The 25,973-nt window shown below is 42.6% G+C and overlaps 1 protein-coding gene across 14 annotated transcripts in view; it reads left to right on the forward strand.

Annotated features, from left to right (window-relative positions):
• The window catches only part of SGCZ (sarcoglycan zeta), an 889,976-nt gene that overhangs the window by 837,118 nt on the left and 26,885 nt on the right, over positions 1-25,973 (forward strand). For 13 of the 14 annotated variants that reach the window (XM_053253767.1, XM_053253769.1, XM_053253774.1 and 10 more), the window contains one exon: positions 7,877-8,628. The exons of the other annotated variant lie outside the window; for it this stretch is intronic. In XM_053253767.1, coding sequence (XP_053109742.1) covers positions 7,877-8,077 — 201 coding nt within the window. In that variant the 3' untranslated portion in view covers positions 8,078-8,628. Of the gene's footprint in view, positions 1-7,876; positions 8,629-25,973 lie in introns of those variants that run through there. 14 annotated transcript variants of the gene reach the window in all.

Consider the following 25,973-nt stretch of genomic DNA (forward strand, 5'->3'; position numbering starts at 1 on the left):
AGGGTTCGACTTCCAGCTCTAAAAACAGTTGCCAAAAAACAACTTGCTCTGGCATTAAAAGATGTCAATGCTGCACTTGCAGAAATAACAACCAATAATTTGCAAGAAACAAACCAACTGATGTACAGTTCAGCAACAATAACAACACAAGAGCTCGGATATAAGATCAATGGACCTGTAAAAAAAGAAAGTAGTACATCACCTAAATGGAAGATTAGATTAGAAAATAAAATCTCCAGGCTTAGATCAGATGCTAGTAAACTGAAAGATATGAAAGACAAGAAGCTGCAGAATGAAAACACCAAACAGTATCTGATCCAAAAATACCACCTAGATTCAAGGAAAATTAGAGAAGTCCTGGAAATAATAAAGCAGCAAATAACAGCAGTGTCAAAGAAGATTAGCAGATATGAAGCCAGAACTACACACCACAGGCAGAATCTCCAATTCCAGTCGAATCAGAGATTATTCTACCAAAGCATAGAAGGAGAAACTGCAAGAAACATAGAAACACCAAATAAAGAAGAAACAGTGCAATTCTGGGGGAAATTATGGGACAATCCAATAGATTATAATAAAAAAGCAGATGGGATGAAAGAGGTCAAAAAATGTAACCAACAAATGCAAGATCTAATAATAACACCAGAATTAATAAGTGAAAGAGCAAAGAAAATTAAAAATTGGACTGCTCCAGACGACGATGAACTGCATGGCTTTTGACTTAAACACCTAACAAGCCTTCATAAACAACTATCAAAACAGTTCAATCACATTTTGCAAGGAGGTGATATTGAACAATGGCTAACAACTGGGAAAACTCATCTCATCATGAAAGACCCAGCAAAAGGTGCAGTTCCAAGTAATTATAGACCAATAACCTGCCTGCCAACCATGTTCAAATTATTAACTGGAATAATAGCAGATGAAGTAATGCAACACTTATTAACTAATAAGCAGCTTCCAGCTGAACAGAAAGGAAATTGCCCGAACACCAGAGGCACAAAAGACCAGCTGCTGATAAAATGATTTTAGAAAATTGCAAGAGAAGAAAAACCAATCTAAGTGTTGCATGGATTGACTACAAGAAAGCCTTTGACTCATTGCCTCACACATGGATACTAAAATGTTTAGAAACAACTGGTGTCAGCAAAAACATTCAGATATTTATAAAGAAAGCAAAGAGCATGTGGAGTACACAGTTAACAAACAATGGCGAGACACTTGGACAGGTTAGCATTAGAATAGGTATTTTCCAAAGGGACTCACTATCCCCTCTGTTGTTTGTAATCGCCATGACCCCACTTTCACAAATACTAAACAAAACAGGCCTCAGATACCAAACTTCTAAAACATCAAGTCAAATCAACCATCTGCTGTACATGGACGATCTGAAGTTGTATGGAAAGTCCCAGTCAGAAATCGAATCACTGCTAAGCACTGTCCCTATATTCAGTAGCGATATAGCAGTGGAGTTTGGACTAGACAAGTGTACAGCATTAATAATGAACAGAGGGAAAATAAGAAAAACAGAAGGAATAGAACTGCCCAATGGAAGCAAGATCAAGAACCTGGAAGAGAAAGAACATTACAAATACCTGGGCATTCTCCAGGCTGATAACATCGCACGCACTGAAGTTAAAAGAAAAATTGGAAGTGAATACATCAGGAGAGTTAGAAAAATCCTCAAGTCCAAACTCAATGCCGGGAACACCATACAAGCCATAAACACCCGGGCTATACCTATTATTAGATACACTGCAGGAATAATAGACTGGAGCCAGGCAGAGCTAGAGACGCTAGATCATAAGACCAGGAAAATCATGACCATCAATCATGCTCTGCACCCCCGCAGTGATGTAGATAGGCTATACCTCCCTCGCAGCTCAGGTGGAAGAGGAATACTGCAAGTCCATCAAACAGTAGAGGAGGAGAAAAGAGGCCTTGAAGAATATATCAAGGACAGTGAAGAAGATGCACTTCAAATGGTCAATAATGAGAAACTATTCAACACCAATGAAACAAAGCAGGCCTACAAGAAAGAACAAGTCAAGAACCGAGCAGAAAAATGGAAAAAGAAGCCACTGCATGGTCAATATTTGCACAATATAAGTGGAAAATCAGACATCACCAAGACCTGGCAATGGCTTAAGAATGGCAACTTGAAAAAAGAAACAGAGGGTTTAATACTGGCTGCACACGAACAGGCACTAAGAACAAATGCAATAAGAGCAAAAGTCGAAAAGTCAACAACAAACAGCAAGTGCCGCCTTTGTAAAGAAGCAGATGAAACCGTGGACCACCTAATCAGCTGTTGTAAAAAGATCGCACAGGCTAACTACAAACAAAGGCATGACAAAGTAGCAGGGATGATACACTGGAACATCTGCAAAAAATACAAGCTACCTGTAGCCAAAAATTGGTGGGACCATAAAATTGAAAAGGTTGAAGAAAATGAAGATGTAAAAATATTATGGGACTTCCGACTACAAACAGACAAACATCTGCCACACAATACACCAGATATAACTGTAGTCGAGAAGAAAGAAAAACAAGTCAAAATAATCAACATAGCAGTACCAGGGGATAGCAGAATAGAAGGAAAAGAAATAGAAAAAATCACCAAATACAAATATCTACAAATTGAAATTGAAAGGCTGTGGCAGAAAAAGACCAAAATGATCCCAGTGGTAATTGGCGCCCTGGGTGCAGTTCCAAAAGACCTTGAAGAGCACCTCAACACCATAGGGGCCACAGAAATCACCATCAGCCAATTACAAAAAGCAGCTTTACTGGGAGCAGCCTATATTCTGCGACGATACCTATAACAACAGCAACAACATTGACAATAAAATTCTGGCATCCCAGGTCCTTGGGAAGGACTCGATGTCTGGATAAAACAAACCAGTCAATAACACCTGTCTTGACTGTGTAAAATCATCATCATCATCATCATCATCATCATCATCATCATCTATATTTGTTAGCCACCCCATAACAAAAGTATTCTTTGGGCAGCTTACAACACACATTAAAATATGAGAATTACAACACACATTAAAACATAAATGTAATAAATAAATTATCTGAACTTAAAGAGCACACAGCTCAATGAAACATTGCATGGGGTTCCTATCGTGCTCTCAGTTTCCAAAGTGAATTATATGCATCATTGGCATGATGACCTCCAGACTCACCTGAGAAAGGTATTGCTGGTCCAGGAAAGGTTTAACTTCATATCGAGGGGTCCCTCAGCAATCCAAGTTTCCTGTACTGCTGCTTTTGTCTTGTGCCTCAGAGCCAATGTCGTATCACAACATTTTATAGAAAATGTTTCCATTGTATGTCGATTTTGTCATTTCTGTGCCTTTTCAAGGGGGGAAATTCTGCTGCCCTCCTGGAAATGCAAAAATGACACTGGCGGGGGTGAGGTGTGGGAGTCAAACACCTGGCAAGCTACAGTACAAAATATTAAATTTTAAACTTTTTATTTTTTAATGTTTAAAGGGTTTTACAAACAAAACTCCTACATTGTGATAAATAATAAGAAAACAAGCCATACAGCTGAATGCTAAGGACTGGATGACTGAACAATTTGTATGTATTTGGAACTGGTTACCACTTTTTGAGTTCAGGGGTTTGGTTCAGATTCAAGGCCAGAGAATGTAGGTTCAGGTTCAGTTCCAGTTCCTGGAAAACCCGTCTCTGCAATGGTTTTGGGATACAGTTTGTGAGGTTCAGTGGGACTCCCTGGTTCCTTGTCACTTTAAGTGCACATTTTAAGGTTCACTTTACTGATACACACTTCATATACAAATATAATTGCCCCATTAGTAATGAAAAATACACAACTTTTTTCTTCCCTGACTGGTACTACTTATAATGGGCAGCAGAATATAATGTTGAAATGTATGTCTTGTATAGAGCTTTTCATTTTCAAAGCACTTCACAAACTTTGATGTACTTATGCACTATGCCCCAGCCTTCAGCTCTATATCAATATTTAACCATCAGCCAAAACCATGTATTGCATCAGAATAATGACAGCACAGGCTGTATAAAAGGGAGGCTTTATTGCTAGCCATTACACTACCATAGAATCCCACTGCTTTCTATAGACATGAGCAGAAGAATTCACACTAGTGTGTCTCTTGGCAGGAGCTATCATATTTACTATAAAGCAATAAGTGCTTAAATATTGATAGAAGGCTGAGCTTTTAAGCAGAAAAGCTTTTTGAAACCTGCAGTCATACTTTAAGCCAAGAGCGTTATTGCTATCTCTCTAAAGATCATAAAGAGCCTCAGTGAAAAATTTCTGTTGTATTGGTTACATGTGCCGAGGCCTCTAGAACCAAGTACTAGCTACTTATGTCATTGGTCTTTGCTGGCTGCCATGGATCTAGCACCATTGGAAACCACTGGTGGATTAGTCAGCAGTTTCAGGACACTAATTTGACCAATGGGAGCTCAAAGCCAAGTGGAAATCTCCTCCTCCTCCAGCAAAGCATATTCAAACTCCTCTTACTGGAGCATTGTAAAGCATTAGTTTCCCACTCAGCCTCCTTGACGCTAAACCTCTAGGCAGTTTCTCTTTTCTCAGTGGCTCACATTCAGATGCATCTGCCTAGGAACTGGAAGCGAAAGGATGGCTTTGAGAGCACAGCTCTGGGAGGTTCTGGAGTGCCAGCTCATGCAAACAGGATGTTAAAGAACTTAAGAAGTCCCCAGACTCTATTAGGGATGTGCATGGAACCGCGGCAGAGCAGTTTGATTCTGGCAGGGGTGCTGCTTTAAGGGCTGGGGAGGCTGCACTTACCCCTCCTGCTGCTTTCCCCGCGCCGGCGTTCATTGCTGGTAAAAACCTTCAGGGCAGAAGCATACCTCCCTGCTGCCCCTTCCCTCTCCTCGACCGGAAGTGGCCAGAAGTATTGGGTGTGCATGCACACATCAGACAGGCATGCACGTGATGTGCGCATGTGCACCTAGTTCTTCTGGCCACTTCCAGCCGAGGAGTGGGGAGGGACAGCAGGGAGGTATGCTGCCGCCCCAAAGGTTTTTACCGGCAACGAACCCTGGTAGTGGAAAAGCAGTGGGGGGGTAAGTGCACCCTCCCCCGCCCTTAAAGCGGCACCCCCCAGCGTTGAACTTCTAAACCCCCCCCAGTGTTCGAACCTGTTCAGAGGCCCATAAAAGGGCCTCCGAACAGGTTCTAGCACATCCCTAGTCTCTATTTCTCTTGACTGCATATCTAGCATAATAAAATGTTTACTGACATCCCAATCCTGAATATTTGCATCAGCCCATCTGCTTGCAGGACAAGAATAATGGTGCAAGAGAGCTGGTGTGTAGAGAGATGAAACACTACTTCTATTTATTAGCAGCTATTCAATCCCAACGATGTGTTTGGAGTTCTACAGAACACAGAAATGGCATTATCATTATCTAGAGAGCTTCCAGACTGAAACACAAACTCAGTCTGTAGTTCAGTTCCCCAGACAGGTTTCACTCAAGTCCAATAATGCTATTCACCTGAAGCTAAGGCTCTCCTTCACTATGAAGCATCTGGTGGGCCACTCTTCTACTGGCAAGAGTGCCACTCCAGCTTGAAATAGTCTTCATGCCTGTGCTGTGGCAGAGGAGCAAGCTGTGGATGCCCCACAGTGAAGTGCAGGAGGAACTCGGTTTGATGTGAACAATCCAGCCATGTTGCAATGCATCTGGCAGAGGAGAGATGCACCCAGCATGCAGAGGAATATCAGGAGAAATAAAGAAATTTATGATGAGCTTCAGCGGAGCCTCCCCACAGCCTGATCTCTCATTGAAAGGGATCAGAGATTTAGCCAAAGTATACAAAGGTAGGAAAACTATGGTAGCTATCAACATACTCAAAAGAGAACAGCTGCCAAAGTTATTGTGGAAGCATTTTGCATAGCAAAGGGGTAGAACCAGACCAGTATGGATTCACCCACCAGATTTGGAAGATCCAGTTCAAGATTTTTTGGGGAGAGAGGGGGGCTCCATTTCAGAAATTATGTCAAGGCTGCAGGGGCATATCTAGGGTGGGGCAGGCAGGGCATGTGCCCCAGGCGCCACTTGAAGGGGGCGCCATTTTAAAAAATTAAAAAAAATTAAATGGCCACCGAAAACAAAATGGCCACCACATATGCTTAGATGGTCCCTGCGAGGCCCTAGGCCTTGCCAGGCCTCACAGAGGCCATTTGAGCATACGTGGCAGGCTCCAAAATGGCCACCACACCGATCCTTGCAGGCCCAAACAGGCCCAAAAATCAGCCCTGGACGAGCTGCGGTCGTGAATTAAGAGGCCAGCGGGGGAGGGGGAACCATTGCAGACTCCCCCAGCCTTTAGAAAGCCCCCCAAAGGGGCTTACAGGTATTTTTTTTTTTTAATATGTCACTGTACACATATTCAGTTTGGCACTATGTACAGAGAATCAGTGCTTGTGAATACTGAGCTGAAGCTTATGAGCTAGGATTGTATTCATTTGCTCTTGCTTTGCTTCTTGTGATAAGTGAGTCAAATGTGATGTCTTAATAATATGCCTATTAATGGTGAGTTTGTCTTTGAATCAGTGTGAAATCCTTAGTATTACACTGGGAGTTTCTTGCTCTCTTTCTCTCATTTTAACTGTCTTTCTGAAATACAAGAATATATTCCAAGCAGCGACACAATGTACTCTGCATATCCTTTAATTATTTTCAGAGTATCTGGGAAAAGTCAAATTCTCCATTTATTTTTAAAACGTATGTAATAGTGATGCTACAATGCATAGTAGAGAATTAGACAGGCACTTCTGTTTAGTTTCCCAAGTATACCTCCGCATAGTATTTGAGTATTTCATGAGCCCCAGCATACTGAAATTTGTAGTTTTCCAGCATTTTTTTTCTGCCTATGTCCACTGCTAAATAGTTTTTGAAATATTAAAAGATTAACAAGCTTGACTTGTATTTTTCAGCTGATATTATGGTAAAGTTATCTGAAAGATGGGTGTCGGATGTTTGGACAGGGAGCACAATTTCAGTGCTTGCCCTAGGTGCTGTTTTCCCTAGATACGCCTCTGGAAGGCTGCCAGCTCCAAAACTAATCTAAAAGGTTCAAAAGGCTTTTTAAGTTCAGCAGATCCCAGCTGAGATTGTGAAAATTCCGCTGGGGTTTAAAAGCCTTGGAGATTGCTGTTTTCCCATTTGGCATGGATTGAGTATTCTCCACTAGTCTTCTCCCCCACCCCCACTCACCCTTTGAGGATTCCGTGGAGGTGTAGGAGCAGTGTGTACAGAGACCTTCAGTTGTAGCATGTCCCTGATGACATCAGTGAAAGTGCAATGGAACATAGGCATCTTACACCCAGCACCCCTCCCACCACGAAAGTGACCTTCCCCGCCATTTTACCCTGTCGCACACGTTGCACTATTTACCAGAGTTGGGAGGCAGGAAGTAAGGATAGCCCTATATGTCAAGAGAGGTTCTAGGTATAGGCCAGGTGTACTTAACTTTGCCCCCACCGGCTGCTTTTGGACTACAGCTCCCATAATCCCCAGACACAGTGGCCAATAGCCAGGGATTATGGGCATTGTAGACCAACATCTGCAAGAGAGCTGAAATTGAACAGGCCTGGTATAGGCTGACCTAGAATGCTACCATGCATGTGCAGTGCAACAAAAGTGGTTGGGTGGGCATGATGGGGAGTATAGTTCAGCACCTGCTAAATTTTTGAATGACAAAATTCTCAGACAAATGGGCAGTGGGGAGGGGTGCAATCACTGTTTATTTTAAATATGTTTATGTGCTAATCAAAACTAAGTTAAATTCTATGAACTGAGAAAATAGCTCTGCTTTTTCTTTTCTGCCCCCCCCCCCCAGATATTTTTAAATGCAGATTCAATCCGACTCGGAAATCTACCTGTGGGTTCCTTTTCCTCCTCTTCCTCCTCACCAGGCTCATCAGCTGCTCGACAGACTATCTATGAGCTGTGCGTTTGTCCCAATGGTAAACTGTACCTTTCCCCAGCAGGAGCAGGCTCCACGTGTCAGTCCAGTAGCAACATCTGCTTGTGGAGCTGAGGACTCCCCATCCCTCCTCACACCAGAATAGCCTTTTTGTTACCGCTTCACAGTTCTGCTCGGTTTCCCTTGTTAAATCCTGAAGCTCCAAACACCCCACAGAGCAACCTCTTCCAGTGTAAGCAGGAATACAATGCGGCCTTCTTGTCTAGTTTATGAACATAAAGGATGGAAGAAAGAAGGGGAAACAAAATGGTTGTCTTCATCAGGAAACCTGGATCTTAGTATCACCTTTTGTCCAAAAGGGAGAATAACACAGGTGCCTTTGCTATACATGAAGTGAAGCACATCGTTTTAGATTTTTGCAGAAACTGTAAATGAGAAACTGCACATATATACATAAATATATAGATATAGATATAATACTATATAAATTTGCCCAGAATCTAAAGGCTAAATGAATTGGTATGATAAACAACTCTACTATCTGAAAGCACAATTTTCACTCATCATTTTTGGATATTAACTTTTATCCCTGAATTTTAAAATTTTGAAGCATTGTGACGCTTGCTTTATGAAACAATTAAAAGTCAGTTCATCTTTTTAAACAAGAGGCAGAATCTTCCCTGAGCATTGTTCCTTTAAAAAAAAAGTGCATTGTTACTGTTTGTCTCCCACATCCAGGGTTTTATAGATTAGATAAAATTTTTGAAAGCACTTAGCAATATTATCTGTTCAGATTTAAGTAGTGGTTTGGGGTCCAATGCATTGTCTGGAAGCATCTGTTGCTGCAGAATTGGTCTATGAGGGTATGGATCTGAACAATAACATAGATGGGAGACCATGGGGAGACCATAGAAGAGCAGTAAATAAGTATAATGAATACTATATAGTCTGGATTTTTTAAAAAGAACATGTCAATGAAGAAATTCTCATGATGGTAAATGGATGATCAATTACTTACTTCTCTCAAAGTATAGTAATTTAAAATGAGGAAAAGAGCCATGCCCTGATCCAGAGCCCCACAGGTGCATATGGAGATCTTTCTCATATGTCTCAGTGGAGGGAGCAAATCCATGCAGCAGCTTAGCAAGGTCAGCTTGGGCCCTCCTTGTTTATCCACTGCTTACCCACTGCTGCTCTCACCCACCCTCCCACCCACTGCCATGCCAGTTGATTCCCAGGGTGGTCCAAAGTAGGAAAGCCTCACACTCCCTTCCTGCTTCCTCTCTTCCTGTGTGCACGTCCTCCATTCACAGCAGGCTTTAGGGGCAGCTGGAAGCAGGAAGGGAGTTTGGGGCTTTCCTGCTTTGAATCACCCTGGAATGTGGCTGACACGGCAGCAGCAAGCAGGAATAAGTGTGGCAGCAGAAAGCAGGAGAGTCAGCATGGGTGGCGGCAAGGTCCAGGAGCCAGCTGCCATGGTGGTGGTGAGCAGGAGCAACAGTGATGGCAGAAGGAGTGGCCGGCTGGCCGATGGGGCAATGAGAGCAGCTGACTAGCAAGAAGAGGAGGAGGGGGCAGGCAAGTGACAGGGCTCCCAGATCCTGGAAGGCCCATGTTCCAAGGACATTTTGGAACACCGGTAGCTCTGCCCCTGGATCCGTACACACAAATTCAAGTGCATGTAGATCTGCTGCAAAGAACTAAGAAAGAGCTACAAATGCTCATAACAAATTGCTGGATTGAAGCAACATACTTAAAAGCCTCAGTATTTCTATAGTAGTTGTTTCTAAATTAAGCCATTTGGACATAATATATTGGTATGACCAAGATAGAGAACGGATGCACTGGTAGCCATTTGGAATGTTATCGTAGTTACCATTGTTTGTTATCTACAGTTATAAGGATTTCAAAGTGTAATTGCATTAAATGTCCATGAAGAGAGATTACATGAAGGGGGGGGGGACAGCAAACAGATCATTGCATAGATTCCCTCAGGTATGTATTTAAGGAATGTTCTCATTGGACACTAAAAACAATTAAAAGCTTTTTTTTTTTTTTTTAAGGGAAATTGAATGGTTTAAAAGCCAACAATGAGATGCTAAGAAATTCACTAGCAGTTGTAGTCTTGAAACTTGGAGAATTCAAGAAAGATTAGCAAAATCAAAATATTCCCTACTATGACCAGTGACTGAATGATAAAGTCCAAAGTCCATGTTACTCTGAATAGCATGATTGCCACCACCTGGGCTTATTCACCTGCTACTGCAGTGACATGTATAACATAGGGTAGGAGATTCGAATATTACAGGAACAATATGGCAGCAACTACAAAGACCTTCTCTTCTATTTGTTATTGATATTGTCTGGGTTATTTCAGATATACTTGTGGAACATTTTTATTTAACAGAAAGAAGGTATATAAAAGTTGATGGCAATGATCAAAGCTATTCAAAGATAACATGTAAATTCGGCCTAAGACTAGATACTCTGTTATTTAAAATTATTTTGTAGATTCTCATTTAGAGGTTTCTATTAAATAATATATGTTGTGTGAAACCAGTTTTCAAAACAAAGTGTGGCCGCATTCGCACGTAACGTGAAACCAGAGGTTGCTGAAAGAGTGGGGGTTTTTTGGAACCGTGAATCACATCTGATATGTTCATCTAAACACAGCCTGGCAAACTCCAGTTTGAGGGTAGGGGAGCCACTCCCTCTTACTGGTTCACCAAGTCCAAATCCAGCAAGCTCCATCGCACTTGTGTTGCCAGACTGTAGGCAAGGCATCAGAACGTCTGCAGTACAGCAGCCATTGACCACAATCTTCAAGGGGACATGTGGAGAGTGATTGTTCCTTTTTGGAAAGAATGGACCGACCTTCCTCTGCAGGGAAAGGGCATTTAAATCCCTTTAAATGTCATTTAAGCCCTTCTCCTGACGGCAATTGCACTGCCACCCCCATAAGAGCCCTGCACCATAATTGTTGCACAAAAGGAGGATGCAGTAGGGGGGCGCAATAGGAGGATGCAGGGGGACGCTATTTTTCTGTTACTCCAGGATGGGATCAAGGGAATATGTATATGAGGGAGGGCAAAGGATCCTGGGGTCTGCTGCACTGTGACCAAGGATGCTCTTGCTATGGTTGACCACAGCAAAGCAGTCCAGGGACACCAAACGACACTTTCTGCTCCACACTTCTGCCCCCATTTCAGCTTGCCACCCAGGGATTAGCCCTCTCATGAGAGGATCAGTCCACTGGGGAGGACCATAGGCTCCAAGACCTTTGGTCTTTCGTTGGACTGTGCTCTTATGAGTTAGGCCATCCAAATCAAGGAGGCTCTGCTTCTGTGGGACCCCTGTTCTCTCTGATTAATAATAGAACTTTTACACTGTGACCGGATAACTATTTCATGCCCCCAAAGCACTCCATGCATCTGGGCAGTCTCAAGTGGGCAGACTAGGGAAACACTGGGATCGGTCTTTACACTCATTCAAATTTCCCGGGTTTGAACCAGTGTTACAGATTGGCCACTGCAGGGAATCGTGGAGAGAAAAGCCCTGATTATCAGCAATCTCAGGAGAGTGTGGTCGCCGTGACAGTCCAAAACAAACATGGATATGGTTGAATGGACAAACGGACTGGCAGAGGGACTGCTTGGACTGAACCTTTGCAGCAGTCGCAAAGACAGGGAGAGGTGTTGCTGAGGTACCCATCCTTATGGCTTGCTTGTGTTGAGTAACCAGGCTGGATGGCAGCTGCCTGCATGTATACCTCCATGTCCTTTCACGCTCATGAGAAAGTGGTCCTTGGGATAAGGGCTATTATCAGACATTATAAGTGATTCAGCCCCATTCCTGTGTACCTGGATGGTTTTTCTCGTGAGTTGTGAATGGGTCTCTCCATGGCCTTCCATTCTCATGAGAGAGCGGTCCGCTCCAGAGCAGTCGTCATCACCATCACATAGGAGGAATCTCTCCTGACTGGAAGCAATGCTGCTCTGAGAATTCCTGGGTTGGCCAGGCTTCTAAACCCAACCCTGGGTATTGCTGCCCTGCCATATATCTTTGCAGCAATCTCATTGTGTTGCCCTGTTTCTGGTTCCATCATGACTGTATGCGTTTCTGAACAAAAAACTTTGTGCCTATCTTGCCATCCCGTCCACTCTCTCTTCTTATTGCCAGACGGGGGAACAATAGACACAGTGGGTGGGCAACCCCCAGTGTGACTTCTTCCTTCGATAGGCTTAGGAGCTTGTGATGGGATGAGACGGCATCCCTCTTCCTGAGCAATGGCTTAAGCGGAGACGGCAGGGAGATGCAGGTGCTTGATGAGGCAGCCATTGAGCAGCATGGCAAGCATGGAGCGGGTGCACTCTTGGGCAGGTCTGGGGCACCCTTTCTATGATTTTGGTTTCAGAAACAGCATGAAGTCACGATTATGGTGGTGTCTGCATTTGGACATAATGCTGCCACCTTCAAACTCCAGGTTGGAGCAGCGAAGCTCACTACAAACCAAAGGTTCTTTGGAGTTTGGTGAGGGAAAATGCAGATCACTTTTGCTGTGAAACCATGGTTTCCCACATTCAGACATACATGATTTCCAACCTCTCCCCCATTCAACTCTGTTTTGGCATTACATGTGAATGCGGATTTTGAAGTCATGGAAGACAAGGAACCACAAGATGGTTTAATCATTTGGTTAGTAGAATACAGGATGACAGTGGAAGAATATAGCTCATATTTGATTATAGGTTAACTTACAAGAACTGATTGGTTCCCTGAAGGTAACATTTTGCACTGTACCCACTAGATAATCTATAGTCATGATTTTGAATAATATAAGAACAGGATGGGGTAGGGGGCTTTATAGCTGAGCTATGAATGCTCTGTAAAGGAATGAATGCTTTTTATCTACAGACCATATTGCCAGTATTGAACTGACAAATGGGCAATCCAAACCCACTAATTAATATACAGATATTCTCTCTCTCTCCTGTCTCTGACTGTTCTCCCAGGCAGCAAGGTTAATTAGGAAACCAAAAGGAGCCTTCTTTCCCTGTTCTACTTTCAGCATTGCTGAAGTAGCAAATTATTTAGGAAACAATTTGGCTTGGCACTGGGGCCAAAGTAACAATTTGGCTTGCCCAAAAAGGTTCTGCTTGTTTAGACTTGTATAGACTCCCACCTCCATTTTCTTCTTGCAGGAAGCTATTATCATCGGCTACTAGTTGGAGGGCAGGATGCCTCTGAGTACCAGTTGCAGGGGAGTAACATCAGGAGAAAGGGCATGCCCTCAACTCCTGCCTGTGGCTTCCAGCAGCATCTGGTGGGTCACTGTGTGAAACAGGATGCTGGACTAGATAGGCCTTGGGCCTGAACCAGCAGGGCTGTTCTTATGTTCTTAAGCTTCAATGAACCATTCAATAACTTGAACATACATTTGGAGGGCTTTATGTGTGCACACATCTTTATGCACTTCCATATGACTCCGTATAGCTTCCTTTTAGCCACATGGGAGCCACTTAAAATAGATTACTAGCTGTTGTTGAGGAGGTCACCTGTAGCCTCCTGCCAAAGGCACAGGCAGCATTCCCATACTTCCACGATCACACTCTTCAGAAACCCAGAGTTTGTGGTAACTGTGAGTATACTCTATCACCATCACCTGCAGACACCTGCTTCTCCATGTGATTAACATTGTCAAGCATAGTAATCCTTTAAGCATCTACTGCTTGGATAGCAGTATTATCTAACAACTATAATGACAGCCTACAATCAACTGGTAAAGGATAATAATTATTTTACCCCTTAGTCTATTTATATACAATGGAAATTACAGGAAAAGGTAGACAAAGTGTTGCTGTGAGCATTTTTCTTGATAATTCAGCCTGACTGACTGGTCCCCAAGTTATGTAGTATTTCCTTTTCTGATGCAGCTTGGTTGAACAAACACTTTCCTCTTCTGCCTGAATTGAATTTTGATGTGGTTTGACTGTAAGACTGAATTTATTTTCTACAAATGAAGAATTTATAAGGAGAGTGCAAAGATTATAGGAGTTGGAAACAAACTTCCGGGGTACCATATCAGGTTTCAAGGGAGGGAAAGATTGACAGACCAGGGCCTTCACCCAGCAATATAATTTAAGAGCATTTGTTATTACTTATTTTTATATAAATACAACACAATAACCAGATTATTATTGCTCAAGAGCACCTATATCTCTGGTTTGAAAAATGGGGCCCCTTCCCCTTCTTTTACTGCTTCCAAGCCACTTGTGTTAATACTGAAGTACTGTGTACACAGCATTTGAGATATCACTTTATGTAAGGCAGCTTCACATGGTCACTGGCAAGTTCAGTGCTGAAGAAAATGTTGGGAACTGAGAGCTTGTGCTCCCGGCCGGCTTGTTGGGTGAACCCACTCGAGTCTGGCTCCTGAGCTGTCTGCCCAATATTCTGCCTTCAAATCTTGGTTCTAATGGGTGGAGAACATGGGACACAGGTCAGTGGAATTTCAGGCAAACAGCTCAGGAACTGGACTTGAGTGGGTCCACATGACACGCCCATTGGGAGTTCACGCTCTCAGTTCCTGACATTTGCCAGGGCACCAGAGGTCATGTGAAGTATTGGATGGAGGCCTATACAGGATCTCAGAATTTGGATTGTGTAAAAAAATTAAAAAGCCAATAGTAAGATTTACATTTTCACCATTTGGAATAGATCAGAAATTCCTAAGCCTTTTAGTAAAGAGACTCACAGCTGTAAATTTCAACATGGTACCTATTGGGACTTAGCTAAGGTAGAGGGGGCCTGTGTTCGCCCCTCTCCTCAGTAGGCCCCTCAGACTGAGGGAGATAATAAAGAAAATAGAGAGGGGTGGAGTTGGGGAGCCTTCAGGAGTTGGGGGCCCCGGGTTCTTTGAACCCATCTGCTCAATTATAGCTACACCCCTGTTACCTATATTTAAATCTCATATTTTAGCTTGGAAATATATCCCTCTTTAAAATGTTGGTGTAGCACTAGCCACAAGTCCAATTCCAATTAGCCTGAAGACCTATACTAAGATGAATTTCCCAGTAGTGTGTTCCACCACATATTAGAAACCTCACACTGAAACAACAGAAGTTGCTTAATTTTTTTAAAAAATCATTATATCTTTAGAATGCTTTGTCATATCTCTAGTTGTTTTTTATACATGGCCAGGAGCCAGAAATGCTCTCTAGTTGAAGTACTTGATTAGCTGGACTCTTTAGTAAAGAGATGTCACTGTTGGGACGGGGGTGATGGCAGGAATCTGGGTAAAGCATGAGCTTCCTAATTAACCATTCATGTGCAGGGGCATTGTGGGATTCTACCATAAAATTGCAGCAACACATGCTGCCCTTAATTCAGCTTTATTTAAAGCCATTACATGGCATAGGAAATAATATAATAGAAGCAGATTCTGCTGAGCCAGAGCCAATGGTTCCTCTAAGCCAGAGCTATCTGCTGTAATGGGCCATGGATCTTCAGGGGCTGAGGAAATTTTCTTCAGCACTACTGTCCAAAACCTGCAGCACGGAACCTTCTATATACAAGGCATGATTTATACCAGGGGTTGGTAAGCTTTCAGAAATGGTGTGCAAAGTCTGCAGGATGGGAGTTGAGGCGTATCCCTTTCTGAGGCCCACACGCACAAGTCCAGAAGGGACATTCCTGTGCCGCTACCTACTGCACTGCTGCTGCCGCTGCTTCTCCTCCTCCTCCTCCATCTTTTTAGCCTCCAATGCTGATGTGCTTTAACTCCTCAATAGTAGCAGTGGTGTCGGCAGCAGCATCAAGCCCCTATAGGAAGCAGGAAGAGAGGATAGAGTGGAGCAGGAGCTTGATGCTGCCGCCACTGACAATACATATATTCACAGCAGCTGTTGTTGCTATCAGGAAGTTAGAGCACATTAGTAGCGGAAGCAAAATTATTTTGAATGACACTCAGTTTGGACTAGCAGTATTGAGGGCTCAAAATCATCTTATATGCCACTTGGGTTGCCGAGCCCTGACTTATACCATTGAACTAGGGACCTGCTCTAAAGGAAGACGAACAGACTCTGGTGGGACTCTGTTGCAATGACTCTCAGAGGCATTTCAACCTACCACTATGAACTCCCACTGATTACAACTTACCATTACTGTGACACTGATGGTAGGCCAGTGAGAAGGCAAGAGCAGGCCTCAGGCAGAGGCCAGCCCATGGCATCCAAGGTCCAGGGGCCCTCCAAGCGACCAGAGGGGCCTCTGGGGGGCTTCTGGCCACTACCCTGTGCCCACCCTGCCACTGCCGTGCTGAACCACAAAAAGTTACCTTATTTTTATCTGCTGATGCGCATGGCCGGGGGTGGGGGGTGAGCAGAGCATGCCGCCGCCCCCCCCAACCTGTGGCAGCGGCAGATGGAGTGGCCACTGGGCCTGCCTGTCTGCCCCAGCGGTCCTTGAAAACTGTGAGGTGCTCCTTTCTGCACAGGCATGCTGAAGTACCTTGCAGTTTTCAAGAACCACTGGGCCAGACAGGAAGGCACAGCAGTCACTCTGCCCACCACTGCTGTCATGGAGTGCGGGGAGGCCTGCTTGACTCCCCCCTCCCCCCACCCACATGCATTGGTAGCTAAAATAAGGTAATATTTGGCAGTTCGGGGCAGTGGGGCAGGCGCGGGGTGGTGGCAGGAGGTCCCCCAAAATGCAAAGGGCCTCGCAGTGGAGGGGGGGGGCTCACAGCGGTGGTGGTCCAGGTGCCAGTTTTACCTCGGTGTGGCACTGGCAGAGTTGAATGGAGAACCAGTTAGAAAAGTGCATTCAGCTGATGACTGTAAACATGCCACTGTCCAAACACAGAACTTTGCTGCTCCAATATTGTAGGAGCATGCCATGTGAACAGAACATTTTGTTTGAATCAGTAACATATTTAAGAGGGGAGACGTGTGATCAAGGACAGGTGCTACGAATACATGTCCCAACTAAGGCCACTTTAAAAAACCTATTGTGCTGTTGGTTTGCACACCACCGAAAACCGTACCTCACTTTCCCTGCTTTTCTAGCCCTTCTTCATCATGGATACTAGACAATTCCTCACTACATGTATCTCTCTGAATATAATAGGTAGCATATTACTGCAAAAAAATATATATATATCCTGCTGCAAGGTTAGTGGATACTGTCTCTTCTTTGTTTTTGTTTTTAAATAAAACTGTATAATGACCTCTTTGAGCACTGTTACTTGCATTTTGGGTTGATTATTATCATTATCATTATTGTTGTTGTTATTATTATTAATTGCAGTTCTTGTATTGGTTTAATATTAAAGACCAAAGACTGACACCTCTGTTATATCTAACACAATGACACTGCACTTCAGCTCTTCTCTGTTTGAACAAAGAGATGATGCATTGCAGTTGTGACAGGAGACAGTAACATGCTTTAGATCTGTGAAGTATTTTGTGCTTTCAGTATTTGCCATTTTTATTCATTTGGAAGGGAAAGAGGGGCTGGGTTGTCGAATCATTCTGTTTGTCGTGAATAATAGATCTATCACTAATCAGAAGACCATAAGAATTAGAAGGAATGTGTTTCAAAAACGTGTCAAAAGGGGTAGTTCCTTCAGTTAAAAAATTCTGACTATATATCTTCCTTTCTTCTGTGATCCAAATGGATAATACAACTAAGGAATGAGAGAAAATGACAATGGTAGTAAAGAGAGGCACTTCTAGTGACAAGTGGTTTGTTTCTTTAGGGGTTCCTATATAATTTATCTAGATGTCAATAAAATCAAGCAACCATGGCCACCCTGGTTTGCAATCACTAGTTCATTCACTGTATTGCAGTTGCAAAATTGTTCCAGTTCAAATGTCCAACAGTTTAGGTTGTGTGTGTGTGTGTGTGTGTGTGTGTGTGTGTGTGTGTGTGTGTGTTTCCCACCCACCCCCGAAAATGTCTGGATTTTTTTTTTAATTTTTGGTTTTTTTGCTTTGCTACTTTCATGTTAATGTTGTCCTTGTGTATATAGATATATTAAAAAGATGGAACTATTTTCTTACACACACTATGCAATATGTTTGTAAAATTGCAATATTACCAAATTACAAAAGCTGTGCTTTTGTACTCTCTTGCTTTATGTAAAACAAATCTTTTTTCTATTTAAAATGGATTGATTGTCTTATAAACTGTAGATAATCTATTAATTCACAAGCAGTATATGAATATCTTGGATTTCTTTTAAGCTAAATAACGGCAAGGTTTTGGAAACAGGATCTTTTCTTATTGTAAAGGTTAAACTTCTGGAAGATTTGTTCATATCATTTAAATTATTCCCACTGTCCTTTATGTTTGGGCTTAGATCTTTCATTTGGTGCCAAATGGGAAAATTCACTCCATCCAATATAAATGATTAACTATCTGCCAGGGCTGGAGGCTTGGAAACAAAGCAAGCCTTGATCAGGGAAGCAGGTAGACAGAGCTGCTTGGTTTTCACTTTAAGCAACTATTTGCTCAGATTGGTTGGGCCATAGTACGAGGACTTTATAAGGCCAGATGGAACCCTATTCACCTCTTGTGTCACCGGGCAATTGCTGAAGTAGCTGCAGTAGCTGACCGTCTGACCAGATGCAATGGGGGCAGCAGCAGGCCAACAATTCCACCTTCTGGAACACAGCAGCAGCAGCACCACAGAAAGTAAGGTGCCTGGGTTTGGTTGCCTGGTTCAAGCACCTTACACTGTCCAGTTATTTTGGCCAGGGCCTAAACAACCACACCAATAATTCCATTACTCAAAGAGGCTTTGATGTGTGAACACGCCATGATGGTCTGCAAAAAAACCCAGGGTTGTTGTTTTTTAAAGTCTTCTTGTGATCTTGGGATCCTGGTCCAAAACCACAATCATATTTTCCCCCTAGAATAAGTTTTAGCTGGTATTTGTTAATAATGCCAGGGTTTGTGGTATAATCACCTTGCTGAACTAAACAGATCTAGGACTGATCATTGCCTGGATAGGAGATTCTTCAGAAGACCCACATGTGCCCCCTTTATTTTCATTGGGAAAGCAGGCAGGATATAAATGTAATATAAATAAATGTTATTGGGCTTACCTGTTCTTTATATCTACACCCAAGACAACAAAAGAAATCCTAGTGAGATGGTGCAAAATAAATGTCATCATCAAACCCAATAATTGCATTCAATACTGAGGAGTTGCTATGAATGACTCATACACTGATTTAAGCTCAGGGAAGTTATTAAAAAATACAATATATTTCAGCTGTGGGTGAATCAACAGAATGGTTTCTTTTCCCATTGGCCACAACAATTAGAGATACCAATACCTTCTTCATATTGTCACTGTGAGTGCCTGCTGGGTGGACACAAAGTAGTCACTTACATGGCAGCCACTTAATGGCTTTCCATGTTGGCTACCTCCTTGAGCTATTCTCATGAATAGGCTCAAGATGTGGATGGGGGTCAGCCATTTTCTCAAAGCCACTGTAATCATTTTGGGGTTTTGTTTATAATTGTGTAAAGAAAAAAACCCCTATCCGCTGGTGAACCAAGTTTGCACAAATAGCAATTTCAAGTGGCATCAATATGGCAACCATTCCATTTGCAATAGCGCCAAGATGGAGATGTGGGGAGGGAGAATGTTGAAGAGGGAAAGGTTGACTTTACCACCAGCTTGTTCCTTATAACTTGGGCAAGCTGCTCTGAGTCCAATGGAAAGAACTTAATTTTTATTTATGTATTTATTTATGTATTTATTTTATTAAATTTATACCATGCCCAAACTTAAGTCTCTGGGCGGCTAACAACAATTAAAAACACATATAAAAGTTAAACCAGTTCAACATATAACACATATAAAAGTTTAAACAATACAATAATTTGAAAACCATAAAATTAACAAACAGTATGTTTTAATTAAAAACCTGAGAAGGCTTGGGCAAAAAACGGGTTTTCAAATGTTTTTTTTTAATTGCCAGGGATGGGGAGGATCGTAACTCAGCAGGGAGTGCATTTCACAATCTCGCGGCAGCAGCCGAGAAGGCCCATCTCAAGACGGACCTCCTCAAATGACCTCAATGGGTGGTGGGGTTCATAGTGAAGAAGACGCTCTCTTAAATACCCAGGACCTAAGCCGTTTAGGGCTTTATAAGGTATAACTAGCACTTTGTATTTTGCCTGGAAATCTATCGGCAGCCAGTGTAACTCCATCAGCAAAGGAGTAATGTGGCCTCTCCGAGATGACACAGAGACCAACCTGGCTGCCGCATTCTGAACCAACTGAAGTTTCCAGACTACGTACAAAGGCAGCCCCACGTAGAGCACATTACAGAAGTCAAGTCTGGAAGTTACCAACAAATGTAGCACTGTTTTGAGGTCATTGATCTCGAGAAACAGACGCTGCTGGCGTATCAGCCAAAGCTGATAGAAAGCACTCCTGGCCACCGCTTCAACCTGAGAAGCCAAGGAGAGGTGTGGATCCAGGAGTACTCCCAGACAGCGGACCTGTTCCTTTTGGGGAAGTGTGACCCCAGAACAGGTAGATCAAAATCATCTCTGGAGTTCTGACCCTGCACAATAAGTACTTCCGTCTTATCTGGATTCAGCTTCAGTTTATTCTCCCTCATCCAGCCCATTACTGCTTCCAGCCAGCGTGGTGTAGTGGTTAGAATGCTGGACCTGAGTTCAAATCCCCATTCAGCCATGAAACTAGCTGGGTGACTCTGGGCCAGTCACTTCTCTCTCAGCCTAACCTACTTCACAGGGTTGTTGTGAAAGAGAAACTCAAGTATGTAGTACACTGCTCTGGGCTCCTTGGAGGAAGAGCGGGATATAAATATAAAAATAATAATAATAATTTAGGGAGGATACACCATCACTTGAAGAAGTTGACACGGAGAAGTAGATCTGGGCATCATCAGCATACTGATAACACCCAGCTCCAAATCCCCTGATGATCTCTCCCAGTGGTTTCATGTAGATGTTGAAAAGAATTGGAGAGAGTACGGATTAACTACATGTTAATTTGGGATTAACATGATTTACATTAACATGGAACTGTGATCTAGCCAAGTTATTTTTATTTATCTTAGTTCTGTTTCTCACGTTTATAATATAGCCACTATTGTAAGATGCTCTACATTGTGTTGTCCTTGATCATGGTCCATAAGCTTTTGCTAGTGCAGAATGTCTTAGGGCACATCCTGCCTGGAGTGCATGACTCCTGTCATCTCATGTATGTGGCTGGCTTCTTATTGGGTTCTAGACACATATCAAGGTGCTAATTTTGACCAATGAAATTCCAGTATGTCTGAGAGACTGCCTCTTCCCTCGTGGCTAGGATAACACTTTCCTGAATTTACCATCTGCAAAATGGGAGCATGCAGAATGGCATTCTTGCAGATGATCCCATCACTATGAAAATCTTCTTCCTTTTCATTTCTCCTCACAAATACCCAAGCCTCTACATCTTTCAGAAGTGCTATATGCCCTTTTGTTTTTACCTGTTGAACTGGATAGTTTGTATTTTTCATTCTGTTTTAACCAGCCTTGGGCATCTGGAAGGAGAAAAGCTATAATACATACACATTATTTAAAATAATATATTGTATGTTGAAGAGGAAAATGAAAGTCTCCATAGGTAATTTCCCAAGAATAGGGACTAAGAGGTTAAGTTAATTCTCAAAGAAAAGGGTCCAAGATATTGGGTTAATTCTTAATAAATTGATTTTGTGGGTTTCAGGAAGACAGATCAGTGCGCTTCTGACTGTAAATATATTTAAGTCTAAACACCAGCCATAGTCTAGCCCATCCACAATTCTGACATGAAATGTATTTTCTTTCTTTCTTTCTTTCTTTCTTTCTTTCTTTCTTTCTTTCTTTCTTTCTTTCTTTCTTCATGCAAGTACACTATGTACAGTGCCCTGCAGTGCTATTTAGAAGGCATTTCTTGCAGTCCTTTGAAAATCTTTGGACCAAGCCACACAGATTTCAGTCACATAGAGACTTGAAATATACTGGCATGGTGGCTTCCATCTTGTGACAATCTGAAACAGCAGCCATGCACAAAACTGGATTTCTCGCCCATTTTAGATTATTTTTCAGTGGTGTCCAAGAAGTTTGATTCTGTGCAGCAATGCACATAAGAGTGTCTTGTTATGGGTACAATGCTACATAAAAAACATTTTGGAGTACCTGATAAAAAGACAACTCCACTGTATTATCTCCAGTTTCCAAAATCTTGCATGGATTTAACACACTAGGTTTTTGAGGGGGTGGGGGAGATTAGTTTTTCAGTCTAGTACATTATATACTTTTTAGAAGGTTAAAAATTATATATCTAAACAACAGAAATTTACTAGTGGCCATATATTTCTGATAACTGAAAGGGAAAAATACATTGAAATCATGTTGCCTCATTTTGCAGGACAGTTTAATTTCATTCTTCCTATTCAAGCCTCTATACAAGCCAATAAACTAAATTTGATACTGTACAGTCTGTCTAACAAGTTTTACTTGAGTTAGACTATTGTGATAAAGTATTTACATTCCAACACAAAATTTCTAAATGGTGTATTATTCCCTTTTAGGAAAACAAAAGAATTGTTTATTACTAGGATTGATGAAAAAAGTATATCAATGTATTATCATGTCGTGATGTATGAAGAGCTATGTTATATCAGTTTTTAAATATATGTAAATAAAAATCTTTAATATATATTATTGTTAAAAGTGAATGTTTCTCTTATTGTGTTATGCTGTTTATACATAATAATTCTATGGAGAAGGAAGTATGGAATAAAGTATAAATATAATATCAGATAGCAAAACATAAGTTCTACCTAAATCTTTCAAACAATATGTTTTCATATGAAAACAGGACAAGAGTTTCCATGCAAGACTCTGCATGTTCATTTTAAATTCTTTCTCTATTTATAGCATACCAAGCGTGGAGAGAGGGGGGAAATCCCCTCTCATACTACCAGAATATAAGGTCACCCAATGAAACTGATCAGCAGTAGGTACAGAAGTACCTCACACAACTTTTAACTAACATGGAATTCACTGCCACAAGATACAAAATTGGCTTCAAGAAAAGCATTAGACAAATTCATAGAAGACATGTTGGTCAGTGGCTTTTAGATAGCTGATAGACCCTTCATATGCAGCAGCAGTGTAACTTTTGAATACCTGTGCTGGGGACAATGTGAAAAGGCCAATGCATTCATGCCCTCTGCATTAATGTTCAGATGGCAGATTATGGGCTACCATTAAATGGCATTGAATTGGAGACTTATTAGTTTATTATTTTACCATCATGTGGGAGGTACCATTTGGATGGGTAACACCCTTTGGATTTGCTGGCTATCGGAGTGCTTGTGCAGCAACACTGTGCATGCACTATGGGAAAAGGACAGTTTTCATTGATTCCCCCTTCCCTCCGAGGCAACTGTGACTCTCCAAAATATGTCCCAGGGGTCACATGGCCCTCAGGGACATTTTTGGAGTTACAGTCGGCCTCAGAGGGAAGGGGACAAGTGAAATTTGATCTTCACTTGTAGCACATGCACATCATTACCAGCACAAGTGCTTCATTAGTCTAGATGTCAGCCTCTACAGATAGACTTCCAAAGAAAGTTGTACATATGTAAATCCCATTGAAAACAATAGACCTTACAGCCCATTCCTAAACATGTTTATTCTGATGTAGGTTCCACCAAATTCAAGTCATTCAACAGTTGACTGTATCTGACTGTATGCATAATCACTTAAGTGAATATTTACCTTTTCCAATATCGCATTTGGTGCATGAAGAACAATTGTGTGCTCTTTATCCCTGCCATGAAAATGGTACATGGAGACTGTGACACTTCCCACATGCATCTATGAATATCTATGATCTGAGATTTATGGCAGATGCCTTTTTGAATGCAGTGCCATGGATGACTAATCACATAACGAGTCCACATGGAGGTGCTCATGTGATTACTTAAAAAAAAATATTCTGTGAGCTCCAAACATTTATCAGGAATGATACTAAATTGTACTGAGGTCAGTAGGATTAGGCACATTTAACTTTCTCTGCATTGTGTCCAGTGCTTTATTTGTGCAAGTGCCATATAAGTCTCCTGAGAATCAATGAGCAAGCTCACATCCTGGCTAGTGTTCCCTCTAACAGGAATTCCCAGATGGTGTTGACTACAATTCCCAGAATCCCAAGCTGCAATGGCTTTTGCTGGGGGATTATGGGAGTTGTAGTCAACATCATCTGGGAATCCCTGTTAGAGGGAACACTGATCCTGACTAACACTGAATGTGTACTTCTAACACACTTAGCACACGCACCACTAGTCCCTGCACTTCTGAAATACAGGCACCTTTGCATAAGAGCACAACAATTTTTACCACTCTCCCTGTGCTCTGGAAGTGCTCTTCTCATGTCCTGCCTGCCCCAAGGTCCTGCATGTTGTTGCCCCTTGTAACAATCTGCTGCACTATAGCACGTTGTTAGGCCTCTACAGCCTGGGACAGGCCCTTCCCTGAAGGAGGAAGGATAAGCAGCTTCCTGGCAGGCCTTGCCTCAGTACCAACATTATCTTGAGCTGTTGTGTTGACTTGCTTTGAGGGTCTGCTTGGTGTGATCCTTGGCTTCTTCCTGACTCCTGGTTTGTCTGACCCTCTGGTAGGCTTGCCACCCAAAGAGCTCCAAAATAAAGACCACATTGAGGTTGTTCACATGACCAGGTGGGTGACAGGGGTGGGTGGGGGAAGGCTGCTTAAACTCATGGTGAAGAAAGCCCACATTGGAGTTTAGGTAGTTTCATTCATGCACCCCTGCTCCAGTTAAGCATCTGGTAGTCACTTCCACCATTCTCTGCTTCAAGAGAGAACTCAAGTTTGGGTCTGAACCAACCTTTGGTGGGTCCCCTCTGTCTTCACAGAGTGGAAGCTGGGCTTGATTCACCGCTTTCAGGTACGTTTCCTTTTTAAGGAGCTCAAGCAAGTGGTCAGCTTGTGGTGAGCAGCAACACCAGAGTCTCTGAGCACGCACACACAACAGGTGAGACTGCTCTATCTCAAAGATTACTTTATTAATCTACAGGAACCAAGGTGGGTAGTGGAATAGGTAGCAAAAGTCATTTCTACCTCCTAACACATTCTAAGTTCTAAACAAAACACTTACATAATCGGGGTGATGGGTAGTCCAGCAAATAGATGGCTGACATATGAACAAAGGCAAAACAACACTTTTAAAAGAGTTTCTTAGGTAAAGAACCTGGAGGGGTGGTGAGCCCTTCCACCAATCAGAGGTAGACCATGAGTGCCCAGGTTAGCAGCTCCTTGGCCAATGAGAAGGTGAGGTGGCCTGGTGGGTAGAGGTGACTGGGAGACTGGTACCTGTCTGGAGTTCAAAGAGTTTTCAGCTACCCTCTCCCCAGGATAGGGGAAGTGCCAAGTGTCAATTTTTCCTGTGTAAAACAGGATTAGGTAATTGGTGCAGGGCAGGTTCTGTGGATGCTGTGGGTATGGTGTTCTCGCTTTCAGGATAATGGAGGCTAATTTTCATCGTGCACCTGTTTCCTTCACACTCACCTTCCCCCAGATGAATGATTTCATGTTCCCAGCCACACGTCCAGATGAGCAATACTGTGTGCAGCTTCAGAAGCCAGGCCAACACATCCCGGCCTCCAGGAATCCCACAATGCATCATGATGCATTGGGGGATTATCTCAGGAGATGGCCACTCTAGGCTCCCATCTCTGTGTGCGGTTGGGCTGGAAGTAGCACGTGCTTGCACACAACAGGTAGCTGCGGTTTAACAGCCAGACTAAAAAGTCAGGCCAGGTGGCTGCTATCCCGTCGGGATTGGGCCCGATCCCAGTGGTTCTCATGCACAGCCTAACTCAAGCTGGGCATCTCTAGCCTGAGTTAGGCTGTACATGAGAACAGCTGCACTGTAAAACCTTAATAAAATGACATTGTATCTATCAGAACA

This window comes from Hemicordylus capensis, chromosome 5 (genome assembly GCF_027244095.1).
Source record: "Hemicordylus capensis ecotype Gifberg chromosome 5, rHemCap1.1.pri, whole genome shotgun sequence".
Taxonomy (NCBI): Eukaryota; Metazoa; Chordata; class Lepidosauria; order Squamata; family Cordylidae; genus Hemicordylus; species Hemicordylus capensis.